The sequence below is a fragment of the Stegostoma tigrinum genome, chromosome 20, assembly GCF_030684315.1.
Source record: "Stegostoma tigrinum isolate sSteTig4 chromosome 20, sSteTig4.hap1, whole genome shotgun sequence".
NCBI classification, from domain to species: Eukaryota; Metazoa; Chordata; class Chondrichthyes; order Orectolobiformes; family Stegostomatidae; genus Stegostoma; species Stegostoma tigrinum.
Genome location: NC_081373.1, coordinates 1,966,953 through 1,994,139, shown reverse-complemented (window position 1 = coordinate 1,994,139; position 27,187 = coordinate 1,966,953). Strand labels below are relative to the sequence as shown.

Here is a 27,187-nt window from a genome sequence, read left to right as displayed (position 1 = left end):
TTAAGATCATTCACTTTGCTGGAATATTTGTCTTGTATCTTTTCTTTTGGGGACCTGTGCACTTTGAGTTAACTTTTTTAAGTGTCAGGCTGAATTTTTTGTGTTAAATGTGGACTATTCATTGGTACATTGCTGCCTTCACAGATTTATGATACTCTTACAGTTAAAGTAACTGCAGCTATACATAAGTGTACCAAATTCATATATTTTGTTGTCAGCTGTAACTGAAATAGGCCATTAGCTGACACCACCCAATCCAGGAACTTATCAAACAAAGTGGTTAATTGTTTGAAGACTGCGGTTATAGTTTAAACTAAACTGTCTCTCAGTGTACAGCTATTTCTCCATAATGTGATAATTGCATGTTGTGCCACAGAAAATCATATTATTGGGCAATTGTTATAGAAAATCACTACATTGTACAGTGGAAAGTTCACGTTATCCAAACAGCATCCACTGTTCTTCAGTTGTGATACAGCCAATTCACGCTAATGAAACACGTGTTACAACAGAAATACCTGTACTGAAATTGAAAGGGTTTGCATAAATTTTAATAAGGAAATAAATCTGGTGACAACTTATTTGGAGAATAAATGTAGATTTTTAAAAAGAAGTCTCTATATAATTACAGTGTAGCACTTTTTTGGGGTAAAATACACACAAAGTATTGGTGATGTTTTCCAGATGCTTTTAAGGGATGAAAAGTACTAGTAAAGCTATTTGAAAAGAGCAAATGTAGCATAGAAGTGAAAATACTGCAATTGAAGGTGAAGTTGAGAAAATTACGACAGGCCAGTGTTGTAAGTGAATTATGGATTACAATGCATGTCTGGAGGGAATGATGAAGGTAAAGAAAAACATGACAGTGGAAGGATTTTGAATTCATGACATTATTTTAGGGTATAAAGAACCAGTAGGATGGTTCCATTTTTGAAAGCGAAGGAGGAAGGAAAAGACCAGGAAATTACAGGCCACCAGAATGTATCTGCATTAGGAGACGCACAAGTAATCGGAGACATTCAGCATGGATTTGTTAAGGAAAGGGTCTATTTAACAAATATGATCTAATTTTTCTAGGAGGTAATTTGCATAAGGTCATTTGAGTCAGACTGGTCAATAAAGTAAAAATAGGATCCAAGGCAAATGGTACATTTGATGCGAAATTGACCGAGAGGCAAGAAGTAGCAGGTGATGGTTGAGTGTTTTTGTGAATGGAAGTTTGTCCACTGGGATTCTGTTGTGCTCCATGCTGATCCCCCTGCTATTTGTGGTGCATGTTAATGATAGGGACTTAAAGGGTGAGATCGAGAAGTTCATAGATAACATGAAAATTGGTAGAGTATAAATAGGAGAGGAGGATGGCTGTAAACTGCAGGATGTTTTGAATGGACCCATCAGGTGGCAGAGCAGTAGGAAACGGAACTTAGCCTGAAAAGGTGAGATAATATAGCAGGGGAGAGCAGACAAAGCATGGAATTCCACTGTAACTGGTAGGTCCTTGGAAAGTACTGAATGTCAGAGGGACTTTAGAGTGCGTATTTTTTTCTTTATTCATTCAGGGGATGAGGGCGTTGCTGGCTAGGCCAGCATTTTTTGCTCATCCCTAATTTCCCAGAGGGCAGTTATGAGTCAACCACATTGCTGTGGGTCTGGAGTGATATGTCAGCCAGACTGGATAAAGATGGCAGTTTCCTTCCCTAAAGGACATTAGTGAACCAGATGGATTTTTCCTGACAGTCGGCAATGGATTCATGGTCATCATTAGACTCTCAATTCCAGATATTTATGGAATTCAGATTCCATCATCTGCCATAGTGGGATTCAAACCCAGGTGCCCAGAGCATTACCTGGCTCTCTGGATTAACAGTCCAGCAATAATGCCACTAGGCCATTGCCTCCCATAGATCCCTGAGGGTGGCAAGGCAGGTAGATAAACATTAGAGATGTGAAAAATAGGAGCAAGGCTAGGTCATTCAGACCTTCAGCTTGCTCCACCATTAAGTATGATCATCCGATTCAGTACCCTATTCCCATTTTCTTCTTGAAACCTTTGATCACTTCTTAGCTTTAAGAACTCCTTGACAACATTAAATGTTTTGACCTCCACTGCTTTCTGTGGCAGAGAATTCCACAGATTCACCAGAGTGAAGAAGTTTCTCATCTGAGTCCTTACTAGCCTATTCCATATCTTTATACTATGATACTGTGACCCTTGGTTCTGGACTGCCCAGTTATTGAGGACATCCTTCTGACTGATCTCCACTCCCTCCTCCCCATTCTTCTAAAATCTAGTGAATGTAATATTAACTGATGCAGTCTGTCTTTGAGCATTAGGAATTCGTTTACTAAAGCTGTTTTACTCTGCCTCCACACTGAGTACATCCATCCTCGGACAGGGAGCCCAAAACTACACACCGTACACTGGGCGTGGTCTCACAAAGGCCCTGTGCAATTGCAGCAACACATTACTGCTGTTGTACTCTAATCCTCTTGCTATGTCGGCCAATATACCATTCACTTTTTTTTAAACTGCCTCCTGCTTAATTTCAGTAATTGGTGTAAAAAGGCACCCACCTCTCATCTATCGCTGCTCAAATCTGCCTTACTATTTTTACTCCTAAGGTAGATAACTTCACATTCATCCGCATTTTACCTCATCTCCTATACATTTCCCTACTTAATCAACTTGTTTACGTTGCTGTGAAGCATCTCTGCATCCCTTCAGTTCACCCTCCCACCCAGTTTGTGTTATCTGGAAACTTGGGGGCTATCACGTTTGGTTTCCTGACCTAAATAAATATTATGAATAGCCAGGGTCCAATCACTGCTCCTTGTGGTACCCCACTAGTCACTGGCTGCCACTGAGAAAATGACCTGTTTATTCCTACTGTTTGTTTCCTGTGTGCCAGCCAGTTCTCCATCTATTCAGTACACTAACCCCAATCCCATGCACGTTAATTTTACACTCTAAGCTCTGATGTAGGATCTAATCAAACACCTGAATATCCAAGTAAATGATGTCCACAGGTTCCCCCGATGACCACTTGGAGTTATATTCTTGAAAATTTTCAGGAAATCATGCTCGGCAAATTTATTTTCATAAATTTGTGTTGACTTTACTCAATCCTGTCACTCTTTTCCCAGTGCTTGGCAATTAATTATTTTATAATGAACTCTTACGTATTCACTGCTACTGATGTCAGCCTAACCATTCTAATTTTCAGTTTCCTTTGTATCTTTCCTTTGTACCAAACAGCCCCCTGTTTGTCTACCTTGGATTCCAGCATCTGCAGTTTTTTCGTCTCTTCCCCAACGCTGTTATCGTACTAATACTGATTTCCTTCATTTCCTCCCTTTCACTAGACCCTGTGTTCATCAAAATCTTAGGGATGTTATTTGTGATCTCCTTTATGAAGGCAGAACCAAAATTTGGATTGAATTGATCTGCCACCTCTTTGTACCTCCTCATAACTTCCCATGTTTCTAATTGTAAGGGAACCTTCATTTGTCTGCTATAATCTTTTTCTCCTTGCGTATCTACAGAAGTTTTTACTCTTGGTTTGTGTGTTCCCTCAAATGCTCACTTTGATATTTTCTTTTGCTCTCTCAATTAATCCTTTTGTCCTTTCTTTAAACTGAAATATGAACTGTTCCCAATCCTAAAGTCTTTTCTCAGCCAATTTGTATGCCCCTTTCGTGGATCTAGTGCTGTTCGTAATTTTCCTTGTTAGCCATGGTTAGGTCACCTTTCCCACTTGAGTTTTGTGCCAGAAAGGAATGAACAATTGTTGCAGTTATTCCATGCGTTATGTAAACTGTTTGTTTTTGCTTTTACACTGAAATCTTTTAAGTAACATTCCCCAATTTATCATAGCCAGCTCATGCCACTTACCATCTAATGGTTCAGAGAGTGTATTGGATGCCTGCCTTTGTTAGCTGAAGTATGGAACACAAGAGCATGGAGGGTTGTGCTGAAATTGCATAAAATGCTGATTAGGCCACAACTGGAGTTCTGTGTACACTTGTGGTTACCACATTATAAGGTGCAGTCATGCTGGAGAGAGATGCAGAGGATGCTGCATGGACCAGAGGGTCTGGACTATCAGGAAAGCTTGGACAGGCTGGGTGTTTTCCTTGAAGCATTTTTGAAAGGTTGAGAGGGGACTTAATAGAGATGTATAAGAATGAGGGGCATAGGATGGATGGATGGAAGACATTTTCTATTAGCAGGGAATCAACAGCCAAAGGGCATAGGTTTGAGGCAAGAGGGGAGTTGAGAATCTTCTTACATGCAGAGAATGGTGGGAGTCTGCAACTAAGAACCTGAAAGGTTAGTTGAATCAAAAACTCTGATAAACTGTGTATTTAAACAGTACTTGAATATTCACTTGTGTTGCCTAGCCTCCAGGGCTTTAAACCAAAGCTGGAAAATGGGGTTACTGTAGTACAGTGATTCCCTACCTATTTCAGTGGCAAAGTGCACTTAAATGAGAGAATTCCACAGCACACCATTTTTTTTCAGCTGAATTGGTTGTTCATAAACATTACTTTTACTTACATTTATGATGCTTATAGTCTCATGAGAGAGGTTTGCAACATTGTGCATATGGTAAGCGAAAGAAGATTCAAATGCTTAAATGGTTCAAATATGTTTAACATTGATTTCAATAATTTATACAAAATTTGGGCTGAATGGCTGCCTAAATGCCTGAGTCTGGATGTGAGGCAGGTACTAAGTGCTATGAACTGACGGAGGTTTGGATGAATTCACATCGGTTCAGGCAAGTGTGGATGATGACTTCAATTGTGATTAATAATTCAACAATTATTCCTTTATGCAAGCTGCTTTCTGATGGCATGATCTTATAGACCTATTCCATATTTGTTTAATGGGGTAGCCTGAGTTGCAAGGTGTTGGAAATACTGGAACATAGCAAATTTTGTATTTTTAAAAGGGCCAATGTTAATTACAGACTCTTAACAACTGACCTGATGGTTTGTGTTCTATGCAGGAAGTGCTGGAATACTTTATTGACTTTTGACATGAAGTTAATCCAAATTGCATCCAGTGCTCATACTCTCCCATCTATCTGGTATTACATAGATGTTAACTGCAAGATTTTGGTGCATTAAAGACATTGTTTTGGCCACTTTTGGAATACTGTATTCAATTCTGGTCTCCCTGCTATAGGAAGGATGTTGTTAAACTTGAAAGGACTCAGAAAAGGTTTACAAGGATGTTGCTGGGGTTGAAGGGTTTGAGCTACAGGGAGAGACTGAATAGGCTGGGCCTGTTTTCCCTGGAGCGTGAAAGGCTGAGGAGTTGACCTTTTATTGAGGTTTATAAAATCATGAGACACATGGAGATGGTAAATAGCCAAGGTCTTTTTCCCTGGGTAGGGGAGTCCAGAACAAGAGGGCATGGGTTTAGGGTGAGAGAGGAAGATTTAAAAAGGACCTAAGAGACAACTACTTCATGTAGAGGGTGGTGCGTAAATGGAATGAGCTGCCAGAGGAAGTGGTGGAGGCGGGCATCTAGATGGGCACATGAATAGGATGGATTTCGAGGGATGTGGGTCAAATGTTGGTGAATGGGATTAGATTAATTTAGGATAGCTGGTCAACATGGATGAGTTGGACTGAAGGGTCTGTTTCAGTGCTGTACAAACCTATGACCCTAAGTGATTATAAAATGTGAGGCTGGATGAACACAGCAGGCCCAGCAGCATCTCAGGAGCACAAACGCTGACGTTTCGGGCCTAGACCCTTCTTCAGAGAGGGGGATGGGGTGAGGGTTCTGGAAGAAATAGGGAGAGAGAGGGAGGCGGACTGAAGATGGAGAGAAAAGAAGATAGGTGGGGAGGTAGGGAGGGGTTAGGTCAGTCCAGGGAAGACGGACAGGTCAAGGAGGTGGGATGAGGTTAGTAGGTAGGAGATGGCGGTGCGGCTTGGGGTGGGAGGAAGGGATGGGTGAGAGGAAGAGCAGGTTAGGGAGGCAGAGACAGGTTGGACTGGTTTTGAGATGCAGCGGGTGGAGGGGAAGAGCTGGGCTGGTTGTGTGGTGCAGTGGAGGGGATGAACTGGGCTGGTTTTGGGATGCGGTGGGGGAAGGGGAGATTTTGAAGCTGGTGAAGTCCACATTGATACCATTGGGCTGCAGGGTTCCCAAGCAGAATGAGTTGCTGTTCCTGCAACCTTCAGGTGGCATCATTGTGGCACTGCAGGAGGCCCATGATGGACATGTCATCTAAAGAATGGGAGGGGGAGTGGAAATGGTTTGCAACTGGGAGGTGCAGTTGTTTATTGCGAACCGAGCGTAGGTGTTCCGCAAAGCGGTCCCCAAGCCTCCGCTTGGTTTCCCCAATGTAGAGGAAGCCACACCGGGTACAGTGGATGCAGTATACCACATTGGCAGATGTGCAGGTGAACCTCTGCTTAATGTGGAAAGTCATCTTGGGGCCTGGGATAGGGGTGAGGGAGGAGGTGTGGGGGCAAGTGTAGCATTTCCTGCGGTTGCAGGGGAAGGTGCCGGGAAGGTGGGGTTGGAGGGCAGTGTAGAGCGAACAAGGGAGTCACGGAGAGAGTGGTCTCTCCGGAAAGTAGACAAGGGTGGGGATGGAAAAATCCCAGTTCCCATTATCACTGACCCTAAGTGATTGACAGACTCTGACCGATGATCAATCTGCTCTATTTTGTCATCTCCTCCTCCCTCCCCCCACCCCCCCCCCCCAAAACCCATCTTGAAGGAAAAGTTTAAAATTTTATATTTCAGCCCCCTGAATGTAATTAAGCTTTTAGTGAGTGTAATTACAGTCTCAAATAGCAGTCGAGTATTCAGGCTGAAAAAACACACCATCAAAATGCAATTCAGAATGAATTCTAAATTATGTAGCAGGATTAGAGGGCAGCGTCTAAATTTTTATTCAGGCATTACTTTGGTGTGTTGTAGGTGTTTGTGAGGATCCTAATCATCTTTGGAAGGGGAGGTAATAACATTAGACAGGGTAGCTCGTGCGATTCATTGTTTAAGTTGCATTGGCAGGAAATGATTGGAGGTGGGAAACAATGACCTTTAGCATGTTGAAAGATATTAACTTCCAGGTGCAAATGTTGCCTAAATTCTGATTTACAAAACATCGTCAGTAAGGAAGACTAATTCAAGTAAAGCTTGATTTTTTTTCTTTAATGAAGAAATGCCTTGAACTAGATTTGATTTTTTTTCTTTTGAAGTTGATATTGTTGTTTAATGACCAGTGGTTTTAGTTATTGGAATCCAGGAATAATTAATCATGAATTAAATGAAGATGCTGTTGAATTGAACACACTTCAAGGCTGTGGTATCCTGAAATGACCATGAGTCCTGAGACTTCACTTCATCTAAAATGACTGAAGTTACAAGAGCATGAATGCTTCCATGCAGAAGATCTTCACTATTCATGTTCATAAAGTACATAACCAAAATGCACAAGGTGGAAGATGTTTGCATTTAAAGTACTTTTTTCCTCTTTCCAACTCTAAATCAAACTTGGTCAGTTGTGGTCCGTGTTGCTCTTTCGTCTCATCTCAGGGTAAAAGCAGCCAAAAGGGTTTTGTGGGGCTGTGGTCGTGTCCCTACCTCTGAGCCAGGACACCGGAGATCAAGTTCCATCTTTAGAGCAGTGTCATAACACCTCTGAAAAGTTGCCTAGAAATATCTAAAAGCACCCAAACTGGATTACTTGACTGTAAACACAAAATGAAATAAAGGACATAAAAACAAGCTGGCAAATGATATGTATTGAAAGACTGATGTGTTAAATGTAAGTTATTGTGCTGATCCCCAGGGTTGTGTTATCTGTCAGTGTGTGTGCATCATCTGTTCAATGAGTAATATCTGTGTGTAGACATTGCCTACGTCTTAACAATACTTAATGGCCTTGGAATTAATGCTTCCATTTTTTTATATATCCAATGTCTGATCAAACCTAAGCTGATTATGGCACTGGTATGACTTAGAATGGAGTCTTCCCATTTTCCAGATTTCATGAATTTTTCTAAAGCCATGGCAGGTGTTAATATGCTATGCCACAAAGTCATGACGTGGAGGTGCCGGTATTGGACTAGGGCGGACAAAGTCAGAAATCACGTGATGCAAGTTATAGTTCACCAGGCTTATGTGAAATAGCAAGTTTTCGGAGCACTGCTCAATTTCACATTACAAAGGAACATCACCCTGAAAGCTTGTGATTTCAAATAAAATTGTTAGACAATAACCTGGTGTCATGTGACTTCTGACTGAGAAAGTGAGACAATTTTGACTCATACAGTCCCTATGAACATCAATATGAGGAGAATGACATAACTATTCTTGGTGAATAACCTACTTGTGATCAGTAGCTCTAATCCTGTGTGATAACATTGTTTCATAATCCCATTAATCTGCTTTTCTCCCATTTATGATTCTTAAATGTTGTCATCTCCTCTTCACTCACCAACTTTGGTACATGCCATGATTTTGTGGCCATGTCTTTATTCAAATAAAAAAATGTGGATTGCTTGAGATTTGTATGGAGCAGTTAACCTTTATAACCTGTTTCTGTGTTGCACATTTGAAATAAGATAAAGTTGTCGTTATCTCACTAGACCATAGGGCAGCACTTAATTAGAGAAAGACGACTGGTAATAGTTTAATCTGAGGGGTTGAGAGGGAGAATCTGACATGTAACCTCGAGTCAGTGTGGCACTTGAACCCACGATATTGGCATGACTCTGCATCGTAAATCAGCTGTCCAGCCAACCGAGCTAACCAAAACATTAAATATTACAGGTTTGTAAAATGAACTTTGCACATCCTGTGTGAAAAGCAAGCAAAAGCTGGTGATACCTTCAAAGAGCAGGACTGCTTTAAAATAAATATAGTCCTATATATTTGCCAATGACACATAATGCAGAAGTGCAATGTCATATAACCACTGAGGTTGTTGCTAAACACAACATTTAATTTCGAGCATAAAGGTAAATACTTGCAAAATGAGGAACCGGGACTTTCTTAAATCTGTTAAAAATACAAAATATTCCAGTTGAAATGCTTTTTTATTCCTTATTACATGTATATTTAAACATAATCTCCCTAAAATGATTCCTAAATAATAGTTCTACTTAGCGACATTAAAATGATGGTAAATGGCAGACGAGTGTATTTTGACATACACTGAAGTTTAAGTGCATTTGAACTGTCAATTGATATGGGTCTTCATGAGCAATAAATTTTCAAAATTTTGGTACTGGCAGTTTAGGAGAATAGGTTTCAGACCAGATATAGATTCTGCATCAGCAAAAGAAACCCCACCTCTTCCTCCGTTACATTGATGACTGTATTGGCGCTGCCTCGTGTTCCCAAGAGGAGCTTGAACAGTTCATCCACTTCACCAACGCCTTCCGCCCCAACCTCTACTTCACCTGGACCATCTCCAACACATCCCTCACCTTCCTGGACACCTCTGTCTCCATCTCAGGCAACCACCTAGAAACCGATGTCCATTTCAAGCCCACTTACTCCCACAGCTACCTAGAATACACCTCCTACCACCCACCTTCCTGCAAAAATTCCATTCCAAATTCCTTCACCTCCGCCATATCTGCTCCCAAGATGAGGCATTCCACTCTCCTACATCCCAGATGTCCTCGTTCTTCAAGGACTGCACCCCCCCCCCCCCACCCCAGAAGGCCCTCGACCGTGTCTCCTGGATTTCCCGCAACATATCCCTCACACCCCACCCCCGCCACAACCGCCCAAAGAGGATCCCCCCTCGTTCTCACATACCACCCAACCTCTGGATACAACACATCATCCTCCGACACTTCCGCCATCTACAATCCGACCCCACCACCCAAGACATTTTTCCATCCACACCCTTGTCTGCTTTCCGCAGAGACCACTCTCTGCGACTCCCTTGTCCACTCCACACTCCCCTCCAACCCCACCACACCCGGCACCTTCCCCTGCAACCGCAGGAAATGCGACACTTGCCCCCGCACCACCTCCCTCACCCCCATCCCAGACCCCAAGATGACTTTCCACATCAAGCAGATGTTCACCTGCACATCTGCCAGTGTGGTACACTGCATCTGCTGTACCCGTAGTGGCTACCTCTACATTGGGGAAACCAAGCGGAGGCTTGAGGACCGCTTTGCAGAACACCTACGCTCGGTTCGCAATAAACAACTGCACCTCCCAGTCGTGAACCATTTTAACTCCCCTTCCCATTCTTTAGATGACATGTCCATCATGGGCCTCCTGCAGTGCCACAATGATGCCACCCGAAGGTTGCAGGAACAGCAACTCATATTCCGCTTGGGAACCCTGCAGCCCAATGGTATCAATGTGGATTTCACCAGCTTCAAAATCTTCCCTCCCCCCACTGCATCCCAAAACCAGCCCAGCTCATCCCCGCCTCCCTAACCTGTTCTTTCTTTCGCCTGTCCTCCCCTCCTACTTCAAGCTGCACCTCCATTTCCAACCTACTAACCTTATCCCGCCCCCTTGACCTGTCCGTCCTCCCTGGACTGACCTATTCCCTCCCTACCTCCCCACCTATACTCTCCTCTCCACCTATGTTCTCCTCTAAACATCTTCGGTCCACCTCCCCCTCTCCCCCTATTTATTTCAGAATCTTGTCCCCATCCCCCTTTTTCTGATGAAGTGTCTAGGCCTGAAACATCAGCGTTTGTGCTCCTAAGATGCTGCTTGGCCTGCTGTGTTCATCCAGCCCCACACTTTGTTGTCAAAAGAAATAAGTATTGAAACATTTGCATTTTTCTAGATTTATCTTAAAATTACATTGAATTTTAGTTATATTGCATATTTTCAGGTAAAATGGGCCATCAGTATTCACTTAAATCATCTAATTCTAATCCCTGAGACAGTTTATGGACTAAAATAATTTTACAAAGGACACTGACCTAAATTGACTGCTACGATCACCTGACAAATGCAGACTACATGCACTAAATATACCAAACCGGTTGCATTGGAATTTTGGAACGTAACTTGGGAAGGTCAAGTATGGGTGGAAATTATACAGTAAATGGCAGAACCCTTGGGAATATTGATAAGCAGAGGGACCTGGGTGTGCAGCTCCACAGATCACTGAAGGTGGCAGCACAGGTAGATAAGGTAATTAAAAAAGGCCAATGGCATATTTGCCTTCATTGAAAGCTGCATTGAGTATAAGAATAGACAAATTACGCTGCAGGTTCATAGAACTTTAGTTAGGCCACACTTGGCATATTACATACAGTTCTGGTCTCCACAATACCAGAAAGATGTGGATGCTTTGGAGATGGTACAGAAAATGTTTACCATGCTGTTGCCTGGCATTGGGGATTTATGAGTTCATAAGATTGTGAATGGCATGGATAGAGTGGAAGTAAGGCTTTTTCCTGGGGTAGAGGGGTCAATTACTAGGGGACATGGGTTCAAGGTGCAGTGGGGTAAGTTTAAAAGAGATGCGTGAGGCAGGATTTTCACACACAATATCGTGAGTGCCTGGAACACGCTGTCAGAGAAGGTAGTGAAAGTAGACACAATAGCAGCATACAAGAAACACCTGGATGAATACATGAAAAGGAAGGGAATAGAGGGATACGGATCTACTAAGTGAAGACAGTAATATGGAAGGGCAAAATGTGTTGGTGCAGGCTGAGAGGGCCAAAAGGTCTGCTCCTGTTCTTTGGTCTTTTGTATCGTTTCAATCAAGAGACACATACTTGGGTGAGGAAAAATTTGTATTTTGTTTTATGCTCACTTCACATTCTTTATACATTTCACAAATTTATCCCACCACTTACCAACTTGGAATGAAATAATAACATGGACATGAGAATCTGCAAAGGAATGGCATATTAACGGCAGAGTTAGAGCAACAAGAAAGCGACATCAGCTTATAACAGCAAGCATAAAACCTAGAACAGCACAGACCCTTCAGCCCACGATGTTGTGCCGACCTATTATCCTACTAAGATCAATCTACCCTGTGTACTCTACATTTTACTATCCTCCATGTGCCTAACCAATGGTCGCTCAAAAGTCTGTAAAGTATCTGACTCCACCACCGCTGCTGGCAGCACGTTCCGCATGCCCACCACTCTGTGTAAAGAACCAACCTCTAACATCTCCCCTATACCTTCCTCTAATCACCATAAAATTATGAGATAACATGGTTGTAGAGCTGGATGAACACAGCAGGCCAAGCAGCATTAGAGGAGCAGGAAAGCTGATATTTCAGGCCTAGATCCTTCAGAGGGTCACCCTTCCATTTTCTGAAAAAGGATCTACCGAAATGTCAGCTTTCCTGCTCCTCTGATACTGCTTGGCCTGCTGTGTTCATCCAGTTCTACACCTTGATTCTCAGATCCTCCAGCATCTGCAGTTCCTACTATCTCTGCAACATCTCAGAATTATGCCCCATTTAAGAATGCTGAAAGAGCTTCTTTAAATCCCTCAGGCTCCAAATATAGCCAATGAATAGCAATGTGGAACAACAACAGCCATTCACTTAGAAATTCTGGACGCCTGCCATGAGACAGCAGCAAAATTCTGGACTTTGATTCATGCTACCCAAGGGGTTCTTAAGATCTGTACTGCATTTCCTTTCATTATCTTTGTCTGTATTGGACCCCCTTCTCCTTACTCCTTTTTTTTTTAACCTCTGGTGTAAGTATATTTGTTTATTTTTCTCCGATTTAATGAGTAATAGAACGGCATTTTATTCCAGTTGCAATAACTTGAGAATTGGCTGTTTTTCATTTTTGGTGAACAAGGCTGAAATAAAATACAAAAACTATACGGAACAAAAGGAATAAAATATTTGTTGAGATCAATCAAGATGGTTTTACAAAGCAGGAAGCTGATCACTTCTCCCTACCTCGAAGATTGTTACATGAATAGAACTTGCTAACAAAAAATTGGAATGGGGAGTCAAATTGTTCCTTCAAAAACACTTTTAAAAAAACTTAAAAGGTTTTCAGAGGGTTTTCAGAGATAGCAAGAACTACAGATGCTGGAGTCAGAGACAGCACTGTGGAAGAACACAGCAGGCCAGGCAGCATCAGAGGAGCAGGAAAGTTGATGTCTTGGGTCAGGACCCTTCTTCAGCTACACCCACCCCCACCAACCTCTATTCAAGGCCCAAAGCAAACCTTTCATATCTGTATATTTCACCTGTAAATCTGCCAACTTAGTCTACTGTATCTGCTGCTCCCAATGTGGCCTCCTCTACATTGGTGAGACCAAATGTAGACTCAGACACCATTTCATAGAGCATCAGTGCTCTGTACATGACAAACATCATCACTTTTTGAGTCGCCCTCCCACTCCCTGGGTGACATGTCCATTTTGGGCTTCCTCCATTGCCACAATGACATCACACGAAAATTGTAGAAGCAACACCCCAAAACCCACCTCGAACCCGCAGCCCAGTGGCCTAAACATAGAATTCATCAGTTTTAAAATCTTCCCAGCCTCGGCCTTATCCCATGTTCAACCCTTCCTGTCATCCCCATCTCCTTCACCTGATACAGCCTGTCCATCATCTCCCACCTAACTGGCCCACCCATTCAATAAACAAATCCCCACCCTTCCCGACCTATCACCATCCCACCTACCTTCCCCAGCCCCACCCCTACTCTCTCTCTCTATTTCCTAGCTCCCTTTCTCCCTCCCCAATTCTGAAGAAGTGTCCTGACCCAAAACATCAACTTTCCTGCTCCCTGGCCTGCTATGTACCTCCAGCTCTTCACAGTGTTGCCTTAGGAAAAAGGTTTTCTTCTGTTTAAGGTTAAAAGTATTATGATTCAATGCTTTCATAGAGCTGGATGAAATAACTTAAAAAAGCTAATGGCCTTTATCTTGGGAGAATCAAAAGGCATAGCTAAGTGCTTAAAGGTGGAATTCTGCTTGAAAGCCAAGGCAACAAATTGTAAAACAGAAGTTAAAAATTGAGAACTGGAATCTGAGAACAATGCAACAGTTAAATCAAAACTGGAGCACCAGAGAGTAGAATTAGAATTCTAACAGCAAAAAGAGGAAAGAGAAACCCAGAAACGGATTAGTTTGATATTCATTATGCAGTAATGGCGTAATGTTTATCTCATCAGTGGGGTTCTACATTCACAAACTCTCCCTTAATATATCTGCAGTGCCGCTCCCCTTGCTTCAAATCTATCTCTTTACCAATCCTCTGGTCACCTCATCTTTTGTTGGTTGACATCTGTTTCTTCTTCTGAAGACCCTGTGCACATAATTGTGAGGAATTGAGCAGCAGTGTTTGAGATTTTAAGGAGGCTTTTTTATTCATGGGATATTGGTGTTGCTGACTAGGCTAGCTTTTATTGGCAGAGGGTAGTTGAGAGTCAACCACATTGTGATGTGTCTAGAGTCACATGCAGGCCAAACCTGATAAGAATGGCAGATTTCCTTTCCTGAAGAATATTAGTGAAATTCACAATTGATTAGCTTCTACATGGTCAGTATTAGGTCAGCTTTTTAATTCCAATTTCACCATCTGCCATATTGGGATTTGAATCCATTTCACCAGATTATTAGCTGAGGTCTCTGGATAGCTATCTCAGTGACAATATCAGGTGGCCACCATCTCCCTCCCTTTAGCTTTGGTCTCTGCATTTTGGTTCAATCTATTTAAAAGAAAATAAAGTGGAGGGTAGTAGTTGAGCAGCATTTTTGTGACTGGAAGCCTGTGTGTAAAGGGATTGTCAAAGATCAGTGTTGGGTCTCTTGCTGTTTGTGGAATATAAAAACAATTTAGACTTCAGTGTAGGAGTATTGATCGGTAAGTTTGTGACTATTATGAAAATTGGTATGGTAAATAGTGAGGATAGATTACAGGAGGATGTGGATGGGCTGGTAATTGGCTAATAAAATTCAATTTTAATAAGTGTGATATGATGCACTTTGCCAATGCACATGAGGCAAGGGAATACATGATGAAATGGTAAGACTTGGGGAAACACCAAGGACTAGAAACACTATGGTGTGCATGCACACTGGTCTTTTAAGGTCTCTTAAGCAGGTGGAGTGGCCAGGATGGTATATAGGAAACTTGCTTTCATTAGCTGAGGCACCGAGCTTAAGAGCAGGACAGTTATGCTGGAACTGGTTGGTTCGGCCACAGTTGAAGTATTATATATAGTTGTGGAATCCACATAATAGGGTTTTGATTGCGCTGGAGAGAATGCCCAAGAGATTTAAGAGAGTATTCTGAAGAAGGTTCGTTAGAGCTAAAATGCTAATTCTACTTTCTTTCTGCAGATGTTGTGAGACATGAATTTTTGCAGCACCAGATGGGCCAATGGGCCGAGGAGCGGCAGGTGGAGTTTACTTTAGATAAATGTGAAGTGCTGCATTTTGGAAAGGCAAATCAGGGCAGGACTTATACATTTAATGGTAAGGTCTTAGGGAGTATTGCTGAACAAAGAGACCTTGGAATGTAGATTCATTATTTGTTGAAAGTGGAGTCGCAGGTTGATAGGTTAGTGAAGAACACTTTTGGTATGCTTGCCTTTATTGATTAGTGCGTTGAATGTAGGAGTTGGGAGGTCATGTGGCTGTACTGGAAATTGCTTTGGCCACTTTTGCAAAACTGCGTTCAGTTCTGGTCTCCCTGCAATAGGAATGATGTTGTTAAACTTGAAAGGGCTCAGAAGAGATTCAAAAGAATGTTGCCAGAGTTGGAGTGTTTGAGCGGTAGGGAGAGACTGAATAGGCTGGGGCTATTTTCCCTGGAGCCTTGAAGGCTGAGGGATGACCTTTTTTATAGAGCTTCATAAAATCATGAGCTTGGACAAGATGAATTGTGAAGGTCTTTTCCCTGTGGCGGAGGACTCCAAAAATAGAGGGCATAGGTTTAAGTTGATGGGAAAGATTTAAAAGGGACCTAAGGGGCAACTTTTTCATGCAGAGGGTGGTGTGTGTATGGGATGAGATACCAAAAGGTGTGGTGGAGATTACAACATTTAAAAGGCATCTGGATAGGTACATGAATAGGAAGAGTTTAGAAGGATTTGGGCCAAATGCAGGCAAATGGGACTAGATTTATTTAGGCTATTGAGTTGGTCTGTTTCAGTGCTGTACATCTCTCTGAATGTATCTGGGGCCCAAAATTGGGAGAGCTATCTCAAGCTAATCAAGCAACACCCTGAAATGGTCATACTCACGGAATCATACCTCACATAAAATGCCGAAAACACCATCACCATCCCGAGATATGTACTGTCTCACAGCAAGACAGACCCAGCAGGTGGGTGCATACGGGGAGTTGACCTGGGAGTACTCAACATTGACCTTGGACCCCATGATGTCTTGTGCAAGGAAACCTGCTGATTCCCATAAACTGTCCTCCCTTGGCTGGTGATCCACTACTCTTCTATATTGAACATCACTGAGAGAAAGTGCTGAGGGTGGCAAGAGCAAACTGTTCTCTGGGTGGTGTCAGTGTCTTCCACCAAGAGTGGCTGGACAGCAGTACTACTGATTCAGTTGGTCAGGCCGTAAAGGACACCGCTGCAAGACCGGGTCTGCAGCAGGTGGTGAGGGATCCAACAACAGGGAAACAACATATTTGACCTTATCCTTGGCAGTCTGCCAGCTGCCGATGCATCTGCACATGACAGTATTGGTAAGAGTGATCTCCACACATTCCTTGTGGAGATGAAGTGCTGCTTTCTGTCTCACAACACCCTCCATAGTGTTGTGTCATACAATCACCATTCTAAATGGGACAGGCTTTGAACAGATTTAGCAACTCATGACCTGGCGCCCAGGAGGCACTGGGGGCCATCAGCAGCAGCAGAATTGTATTCTAGCACAATCTTCAACTTCCTAGCCTGGCATATCCCCCACTCAGCCATTACTATCAAGCCAAGGGATCAACCCTGGCTCAAAGCAGAATGTAGGAGGGAATGCTAGGAGCAGCACCAACAATACCTAAAAATGAAAAAAAAACTAAACTTGCTGGAAATGCTCAGCAGGTCTGACAGCATTTGTGAAGTTAAAAACAGAGTTAATGTTTTGGGTCCAGTGACCCTTCCTCAGAGCTGATGGTGGCTGAGAAAATGTCAGTTTATATGTCGTAACCCTGCATATTACCTGACATTTTCTCAGCCATCATCAGCTCTGAGGAAGGGTCACTGGACCTAAAACATTAACTCTGTTTTTAACTTCACAAATGCTGCCAGACCTGCTGAGCATTTCCAGCAAGTTTTGTTTTTTTTTCCTGAATTACAGCATCTACAGTTCTTTCAGTTTTTATACCTAAAAATGAGGTGTCAACTTGATGAAGCTATCAAATAGGGTTACTGTGTGCCTAAAAGCATAATCAGTTAAGTGATAATACAACCACCGGGTCAGATCTAAGCAGTCCTGCCATTTAGTGCGGAATGATATGGGCAGTTAAGCGACTCACTGGAAGAGGAGGCTCCATAAATATCTCCATCTTCAATGATGTAAGGGTCCAAGCTACTAGAGAAAAAGATAAGGCTGAAGCATTGGCAACAATCTTCAGCCAGAACTACCAAGTGGATGATCCAACTTGACCTCCTCCAGTGGTTTTCAACCAGTTTGATTCACTTCAGGTGATATCAAAAAACGATCGGAGGTACTAGATGTTGCAAAGTCTGTGGATGCTGACAACATTCCATTAATACTACTGAAGACTTGCGCTCCAGAACTTGCTGCTCCCCTAGCCGAGCTGTACCAGTGCAGTTAAAACATTGGCATCTACTCAAATATTGAAAATTGTCCACATACCTCCTGTACACACAGCAGGACAAATCCAACCAGGCCACTTATTGTCCCATAAGTGTGCTGTTGATCATCAGTAAAGTTTTATGGAAGGTGTCATCAGTAGTGCTGTCAAGCAGCACCTGCTCATTAATACCTAGCTTGGGTTCTGCCAAGGCCACTCAGCTCCTGACCTCAATACAGCCTTGGTTTGTCATATTTAAGAGGTAGGGTGAGCGTGACGGCCCTTGACAGAATTTGGCATCAACGACCCCTAATAAAATTGGAATCAACGAGTATTGGGTACAGATTTTCTGCTAGTGTAGTCTTAAATGACACATAGGAAGATGTTTGCGGTTGTAGAAGGTCAAACATCTCAGCTCCAGGACATCTCTGCAGGTGTTCCTCTAGGGTAGTATCCTAGGCCCAACCCCCATTTTCATCGGCTTCTTCAATGACCTTCCCTCCGTTGTAAGGTCAGAAGTGGGCACATTGATGATTACACCATGTTCAGCACAGTTTGGGACTTCTCAGATACTGAAGCAGTCCATGATTAAATGCAGCAAGATCTGGACAATATCTAGGCTTGGGCAGACAAGTGGCTAGTAACAGTTATGCCACTCAAATGCCAGGCAATAACCATTTTTAATAAGAGACAATTAAGTCACTGCCCCTTGACATTCAATTCTGTTACCATCGCAGAATTCTCCACCATCAACATCCTGGGGTTTATCATTGATCAGAAACTCAACTGGACTTACCAAATGAACACAGTAGCTACAAAAACAGATGAGAGGCTAGGAATATAGCAGTGAGTAATTCAAACCCTGACTCCCCAAAGCCTGTCCGCCATTTACAGGGCACAGGTCAGGAGTGTGATGGCATACTCCATATTTCCATTCAGAAGAACAAGGGCAGCATGTACGTGGGAACTTAGAGCACCAACTGCAGGTTCCCTCCAAGCTCCCCCTCAATCCTCACTTAGAAATATGTCATTCCTTCACTGTCTTTGAGTCAGAATCCTGGAATTCCCCCCCTGAGGGCATCGTGCGTCAACCCGTAGTACGTGGACTGCAGCAGCTCAAGAAGGTAGCTCACCATTACCACCTCGCGGGCAGCTAGGGACAAACAATAAATGTTGGCCAGCTAGCGGTGCCTACACCCCAGGTGTGAATAAAGATAGAATTGTTTTTCTTTACTAGTGAGTTGCCTGGGCTGAGAAATTTCTTGAGAGATTGGACAGACTGGGATCATTTTCTTTCAAGCAGTGAAGATTGAGGAGGGGCATGATTGACATGCATTAAGTTATTAGGGGTATAGATAGGGTAGAGGGGAAGAAACTTTACCCATTGGTGGAGGATTCAATGATCAAGGTAAGGAGCATGAAGTTTAGATGGGATGTGAAGGGAAAACATTTGCCTAGAGGATGGTGCGAATCTGGAACTCGCTGCCTGTAAGTGTGGCAGAGGCAGAAATCCTCATTACTTAAGTAGCATTTAAATGTGCACTTGTGATGCTGAGACATACAAGGCTATGGGTAATGTGTTGGCAAATGAGATTAGAGACACTCAGTGGCTGTTTTCGATTGGCGTGACTTGTTTTTTCTGTACTGTAGACCACTATAGTAATTATTGAAAAATACTTGAATGTTTAGATTTCTGATACTTTTCTTTTTGACAGGTGAGCTCTGTAACCTCATAACACTGGACGTGGCTCACAATCAGCTCGAACACCTTCCAAGGGAAATTGGTAATTGCACGCAAATCACAAACCTTGACCTACAACATAATGAGCTTCTTGATCTGCCTGAAAGTATAGGTAAGGGGACAGTCATTATTTACTACTGTTTAATTGTTCGTTCTTCATTTGCAATAGCTAAACTGTGCAAATATTAATGTGTATTAATCTGTTCATTTGCTTTTGCTTAGTTATTAATTACTGCTATAGGTTTATATTTTGAAATACCACAATTGCATTTCTACACCTTCTCGAAGTTATGAATGTGTTTTTTTTTAGAAAACTTGTGTTAATTTTCATCATATCCAAGGCTACTGATTTTGTAGTTTCCATAGAAAAAATAAGCTTAATTTTAGAATTCAGTTCTAAAAACCCTGGCAAAATCAGAGGAATCCACATAAAAATAGAGTGCTAAAATAAAATTAAGATTTTCAGATGCTGGCGATCTGAAGTGAATAAAAACAAATTGCTGGAGAAACTCTTTGGAAATGTCTTCAGAAGGGTGTTGGACTTGAAGCATTAACTGTTTTCTCTCCACAGATGTTACTAGACCTGATGAGTTTCTCCATTAGTTTTTGTTTATAGAAGTCATAGAGTCGTACAGCACAGAAACAGACCCTTCGGTGCAACTCGTCCATGCTAAACTGATCTAGTCCCGTTTGCCAGTGTTTGGCTCATCTCCCTGTAACCCCTTTCTATCCATGCACCCATCCAGATGCTTTTTTAAATGCTGTAACTGTCCCAGCCTCCTCCTCTTCCTCTGGCAGCTCATTCCATGCACTCACCATCCTCTGCGTGAAAAAGTTGCTCCTCAGGCCCATTTTAAATCTTTCCCTTCTCACTTTAACCTATGCCCTCTCCTTTTGGACTCCCCCACCCTGGGGAAAAAGATCTTGACTATTCACTCTTATCCATGCCCGTCACTATTTTATAAAGCCACTCACAGCCTTCGATGTTTGAGGGGAAAATAGCCCCAGCCTATTCAGCCTCTCCCTATAGCTCAAATCATTAACCTTGGCAATAGCCTTGTAAATTTTTTTCTGAACCCTTTCAAGTTTGAACAAAACATTTCATACAGCAGGGACACCAGAACTGGACACAGTGTTCTAAAAGTGACCTCACCAATGCTCTGTGCAGATTCAGCATGACCTCCCAACTTCACTGACCAATAGAGGCAAGCGGCTGCCTGCAACTCCGCTTTCAAGGAACTATGCAAATGCACCCCTCGGTCTCTCTGTTTGGCAACACTTCCCAGGGCCTGCAAGCCCTGCCCTAGTTTGCCCTACTAAAATGCAACAACTCGCAGTAGATAAATTAAACTCCGTCTGCCTCTCCTCAGCGCATTGGCCCATCTGATCAAGGTCCCATTGTACTCTGAAGTAATCTTCTTCGCTGTCCACTACAGCACCAATTTTGGTGTCATCTGCAAACTTACTAACTGTTCCTCCTATGTTCATACTCCAATCTTTTCTACAAATGACAAAACACAATGGCCCCAATACTGATTCTTGTGGGATGCCGCCAGTCACCGGCCTCTAGTCCAAAAAGCAATGCTCTTCCACCATCCTCTGCCTCTTGCCTTCAAGCCAACTTTGTATCCAGTTGGTTAGCTCCTCCTGATTCCATGTGATCTAACCTTGCTAATCAGTCTACCATGTGGAACCATGTCGAATGCCTTGCTGAAGTCCATATAGACAACATCCACTGCTCTGCCTGTAGCAATCTTCTTGTCACCTCTTCAAAAAGACTCATCATATAGTGAGGCATGTTTTGCCATGCACAAAGTTCATGCCTTTCCAAGTGCATATATAAATCCTGTCCTTCAGAATACCCTCCAACAATGTACCCACCACTGACATCAGGTTCACCGGTCTGCGGTTCCCTGGGTTTTCCCTGCCACCTTCTGAAATAATCTGTTTAGGTTTGTGACAAAAGTGGGATTTGATTCTCGGTCTTTAACTCATGGCTGTACTTGTAAATTTGACAGAATCTTAAAACATTTCGAATTGTAATTAAAAACATCTTGGAATCCGACGTGTTCACACTGAATCGATTCATTCTATTATAATTCAGAGGGCAAGAAATGACAATATACTTAACCAACCACAATATTTCCAGCATTGTGTGTATAAATAAATATTTAATCTGATTTTTGTAAAGGTATGCCAAAAACAGCCTTCAAAACAAGTGCATTATCGTAACTATGGGAGGATTAGCTATTCTAAAGTATTAAGTGGGCCACAGGGAATTGGAATGACAGTTTTTTCACTTTTTAAAAATCTTTTATGCTCATCCAGTTGCCTTTTGTACTCTTAAAGGTGGAAATATTAAATCCTGTCTGTATGGTGCTTAGTATCTACTGTGTAATATTTGTAGATTATAGCAACTTGAAGATTGGAATCAGTTGGTCACTGCACAGTTGTATTTACCAGACAAAGCTCTATGCTACTGCATAAAGCTTGATCACTGTTTCATGACATTGTAGAATAAAGCATTTACTAGTTGACTCATTACCAAAAGATTATAATGGTTCTTTCAAACTTCTGTCATTGAATTCGATATCAATTATAGAATCAGCATGTTGAGATTACTGAAACAATGTTGTAAATTATGGAGTTATCCACACATTGGTATTTAGCTAATAAAATGTGAGGCTGGATGAACGCAGCTAGCCCAGCAGCATCTCAGGAGCACAAAAGCTGACGTTTCGGGCCTAGACCCTTCATCAGAGTTGGTTTGAAAGAATATGATGTTTTATTTTGTGCCAACACCAGAACAAATCTGTGTGTGTGTGTGTGTGTGAGTGAGTGAAAGTACTACATATTGGTCCATTATTAGAAACTTTCGTATTGTAATTTTGGCCTAAAGGTTTGATGGCCACAGCTAAGAGGACTGAGACCTCAAATTAAGTTATGGCCATTAACTCTTCCAGTTTTATTTACATGACTTATGAGTGCAATCCAACATTTGAAGTGTAAAACAAATAATAGCCTTTAACAATTATATGTTGGTTATCAACTGCCCATTGTCTATGAAGAGTAGGTGTGCAAGTGCAGAATAAGGCTTGCAATGAAATGTCTTCATTCGATAGCTTTTTTTTCCTCTTGAAACCCAAATTAGTTGGTGAACTTAAGCTCAAAAGCTTATAACACCTGCCTTGTAAAATTATTTTGTGCTTGATTTTATACCATACATCATTTCTGTCCCTGGTACAGTTGAAAGACGTTTTCATAGTTTTAAATTTCAACTTCTAAGAGGTGTTCTTTGAATCCATGTGACACCATTTTTATCTGAAGGATTGACTTAACTATTTTTAAAGGTTAAAACTTCTCAGAATGCTTCTCTTCTTCCTGACATTCAGGGAGGTCTTCTCTGCATTCCTGCTGTGGATTTTTCTGCATGTGCCAATCACTGATGGATTTGCAGTAAAGTTGCTTTAGTCCCAAATGACTACAGGACTGCGCTCTCGTTAGAGAGGAGTGACTGGTGGTGAGAGCCACCATGCCTTGGGTGAGGGGTGGGTTTGAGTCGGCGGGACCTACATGGTGACCTCAACCAGTGCAGGAATTAAACCCATGCTGTTGGTGGCACACTGCCTTGCAACGTAACCTTTCAGCCAAATTGAGTGAACTAAACAATGCAGTAAGTGAACACTGAGTGGGTCAGAAGCTAATGATTTTGCAGAATATTTCTTGGAAGTGTTACCCTGACAAGGTGCCACACATAGAAAAGCAATCTAAAATAAATCAGAAAAGTGTACTTGGTGATTTGATGTATTTTCAAGGTGTGAAGATTTGTATAGCTAAAATTGCAGAATTTAAAATTTAGAATGCATTACATAGTCTAGCTTCAAAGCTGCTTTGACTTTATAATAATTTATCATGTTATGGTTGATGTGTGCAATGCAAGGTAAAATGGATGCAGTTAACATCAACCTTTTTGGATCAGACTTCTGGCGCTGATCATCCAACTATCACCATCTCTCCTATCCTTCCTGCTGACCCATTCCCTCTCTCCCTTCTATTTATTTAACATGCTCCCTTCCCCCTCCCCAGCCCTGATAAAGGGTTTTGACCTTTCCTGCCCCTCAGATGCTGTCTGACCTGTTGTGCTTTTCTAGTCTCATGCCTGTAGACTGTGGCTTCCAGCATATGTAGTCCCTATTGTCTCCACAATAAGTTTGCCTGTTGACAGTAATGTTAAAGCTTTAAATGCCAGTCTAATGCCCTATAAACTCATTCTTAGATACCACATGACGTTCGTGATGCTATAGTACAGTAGAAAAATGTTTGAAGCTTGTTGCACATTTGTAGTGTTTCTATGGTTGTAGATTTTGTAATGATAGAAAGCTCAAGGAAGTGAGAACCCATTTAGTTCCATGTATACTTTAAGAAATGTTTTCTGAAATTTATGACTGGTACATAGAAATACTGTTATCTGCAAGGTATTAAATCAATTTGTTTAAATATGATTAGGGCATAGGACTCATGATTAAGCATAATATCAGGTTGGTTAACATTAATTTTCTTTCTGTCAAAATTCCAAATAGACCTGTCTTAAGAGTAAGATAATAAAATGTGAGGCTGGATGAACACAGCAGGCCAAGCAGCATCTCAGGAGCACAAAAGCTGACGTTTCGGGCCTAGACCCTTCATCAGAGAGGGGGATGGGGGGAGGGAACTGGAATAAATAGGGAGAGAGGGGGAGGCGGACCGAAGATGGAGAGTAAAGAAGATAGGTGGAGAGGGTGTAGGTGGGGAGGTAGGGAGGGGATAGGTCAGTCCAGGGAAGACGGACAGGTCAAGGAGGTGGGATGAGGTTAGTAGGTAGCTGGGGGTGCGGCTTGGGGTGGGAGGAAGGGATGGGTGAGAGGAAGAACCGGTTAGGGAGGCAGAGACAGGTTGGACTGGTTTTGGGATGCAGTGGGTGGGGGGGAAGAGCTGGGCTGGTTGTGTGGTGCAGTGGGGGGAGGGGATGAACTGGCTGGGCTGGTTGTGTGGTGCAGTGGGGGGAGGGGATGAACTGCCTTAAGAGTAATGTAGCTTAGTCTTGTATGTGATCTTAAATTATTTTGAGTGGCTTAGAGGGTGCTTGTAAAAATTCCTTTCTTGCTACTGCGCAATGTGGATAAGATTTGCATATTGGTATGCTTGCCTTTATTGCATAGAATATAGGAGTTGGGAGATCATGTTGCGGCTGTATGGGACATTGGTTAGGCCACTTTTGGAATACTGCGTGCAGTTCTGGTGCAATCTGACTCTCAAAGGGAATGTAGTATTTTTATCATCTTGTCTGAACATCCTCTGCTAACCAGTGTTACACTTGTCCTGAAATAAAACAAAAATAATATTAGAAGGCTGGACAAGAATTTTAACATTGAACACATTAGTTTAGATCTATTTCCAGGACTCATCGAGAAGAAGGAATGGTGAAGTATGAGGGAGGCAAGATTGTGGTTGAGACAAAACCAACTGCAGATGCTGGAATCTGAGGTAGATAAACAGGAGGCTGGAAAAACACAACAAGCCAGGCAGCATCTGGAGCAGGAGACGGGAAGCAGAGAACTTTTTCAAAGTGGGCGTCCTTTGAAGAGACTTCGTGGAGAAATGTTGACTTCTCCTCCAGACGGTGCCTGCCCCACTGTGTTTATCCAGTGTTCTGTTTGTCAAGATTGTGATAGACACTGATTTTTTTTGTTGTTTAAAAGTTGTCAGAAGTTCTCCAAACCTTTCTGTATTCCAGTATTGACAGGTTTCTCCTTTTATGCACCAAGTGTTGGAATCAGCTACAGCATTGACCAAAAAAGTGTTTTCCTTATTATTATTATTAATATTATTATTATTAATATTATTAATATTATTATTCTTTCAAAAATACTGATGACCTAACCTCCATAAGATATCAATTCTTGTGAACTGCCCACCAAAAAAAGTATACTAGATGGTATTGAGACTTGTATCAAATTTGCAGCACTGAATCAGGCCATTTGGCTCGATGGATGTTTCACAGCCAAGTTAACTTGTGCCTGTAACCATATTCTTCTATGCTTTTCCCTTTTGCACTTCTCTGAAATGCATGAATGCTGTTCACCTCAACTACTCCATATCCTAGCAAGTGCCATATTTGAACCTTTAACAACAGTGACTGATGTATTCTGTTCTAGACCTACGTGAATGGCAAATTATGCCATAATTGCATGCTTGCTCCACCTGGGTGGCAACTTTGAGGGAGCTATGCACTTGAACACCAAGATCCCGCTGTTCCTCCACACTGCCGAGAATCCTGCCTTCAGTCCTATATTCAGCATTTAAGTTCAACCTTCCAAAATGCATCACTTTTCATTTCTCTGCCATTTCTCAGCTCAGCTCTTCATTCTATCAATGTCTCGCTCTAGCCTGCAATAGTCCTCGATACTATCAACAGCACCTCCAACCTTTGTGTTATCAGCAAACATACTAACCCACCCCTCAACCTCCTCATCCAAGTCATTTATAAAAACTACAAAGAGCAGAGGCCCGAGAACAGAGCCCTGCGGGACACCACTCAGCACTGACCTCCAGGCAGAATACTTACCATCTACAACCACTCTCTGCCTCCTGTCAGCCAACCAATTCTGAATCCAGACAGCCAAATCACCCTGTATCCCATACCTCCTGGCTTTGTGAATGAGCCTGCTGTGGGGAACTTTATCAAGTGCCTTTTAATGACCAACATTTTCCCTATCCTGATGTATTTTTTCTTTTGGATCATTCAGTTTGTATTTGAGACTCTATTAATACATGCTGTGCAATTTGCCTACAAATTGGTCTTTGTTTCCCTTTCATGATTTGGGCCAGTCTGTACTATGTCGTAGGGGTGGGTATTCTGTAACCTAGTGCACAGATTCTATTTGAAACATCCGTGTTTAAATTATGCTCAGTTAAGACAAAACCCAGGTGTTTTTTTTTAAAGGTTTAGCTTGATATTTCTTGCCATAAAATTTACGTGCCTATGATGGATTTACTAAATATTAGTTTAACCTGATATGGTTAAGTTTTATAATTTAGTTGAGGCAAGGAATAAGCCATTCAGTTGAAATGCTCTTTAGGATATGTTCAAATACGGTTTTGAAATTTATTTAGTGTCATTACGTTGGTCACTTTCTTTAATGGATTCTATTGACCATTTATTTCGAAAACTATGGAGATTCTTCAAATACGTCCAATTGCTTCTGTAAATGGTGAAAAAACTAAAGGAAAACCTCTGTGTAAAAATACTACAGTTTCACCTATTTTACTACAGTTCTTTTCGTGTTAGTTGTGCTAGCTAAACTCACTAAAAAAAATTACATGTAAGAATGAGTCAACTGTAAAGGTGATAAAATGTGAGGCTGGATGAACACAGCAGGCCAAGCAGCACCCCAGGAGCACAAAAGCTGACGCCCCGGGCCTAGACCCCTCATCAGAGACAACTGTAAAGGTGTTGTGTTTCATAGCTCTGAGGGAGGGCCACTGGACTTGAAATGTTGACTCTGATTTCTGTCCACAGATGCTGCCAGACTTGATGATCTTCAGCAATTTCTGTTTTCTGATTTCCAGTGTTCGTATTTCTTTCAGATTTTATTATATTTCATAGTATCTGTTATTTTGGTAGGCTGTTTAGGTAGATCTCACTTTAATAAGTCTCATGTCCAAG

General features: G+C 42.1%; 1 protein-coding gene across 1 annotated transcript in view; it reads left to right on the top strand.

The window, feature by feature from the left end:
• shoc2 (SHOC2 leucine rich repeat scaffold protein) overlaps positions 1-27,187 on the top strand; it is a 116,728-nt gene that overhangs the window by 54,955 nt on the left and 34,586 nt on the right. Inside the window, exon 3 of the mRNA XM_048550990.2 lies at positions 19,457-19,594. Within this exon, the coding sequence (XP_048406947.1) occupies positions 19,457-19,594 (138 nt within the window). The remainder of the gene's footprint in view (positions 1-19,456; positions 19,595-27,187) is intronic.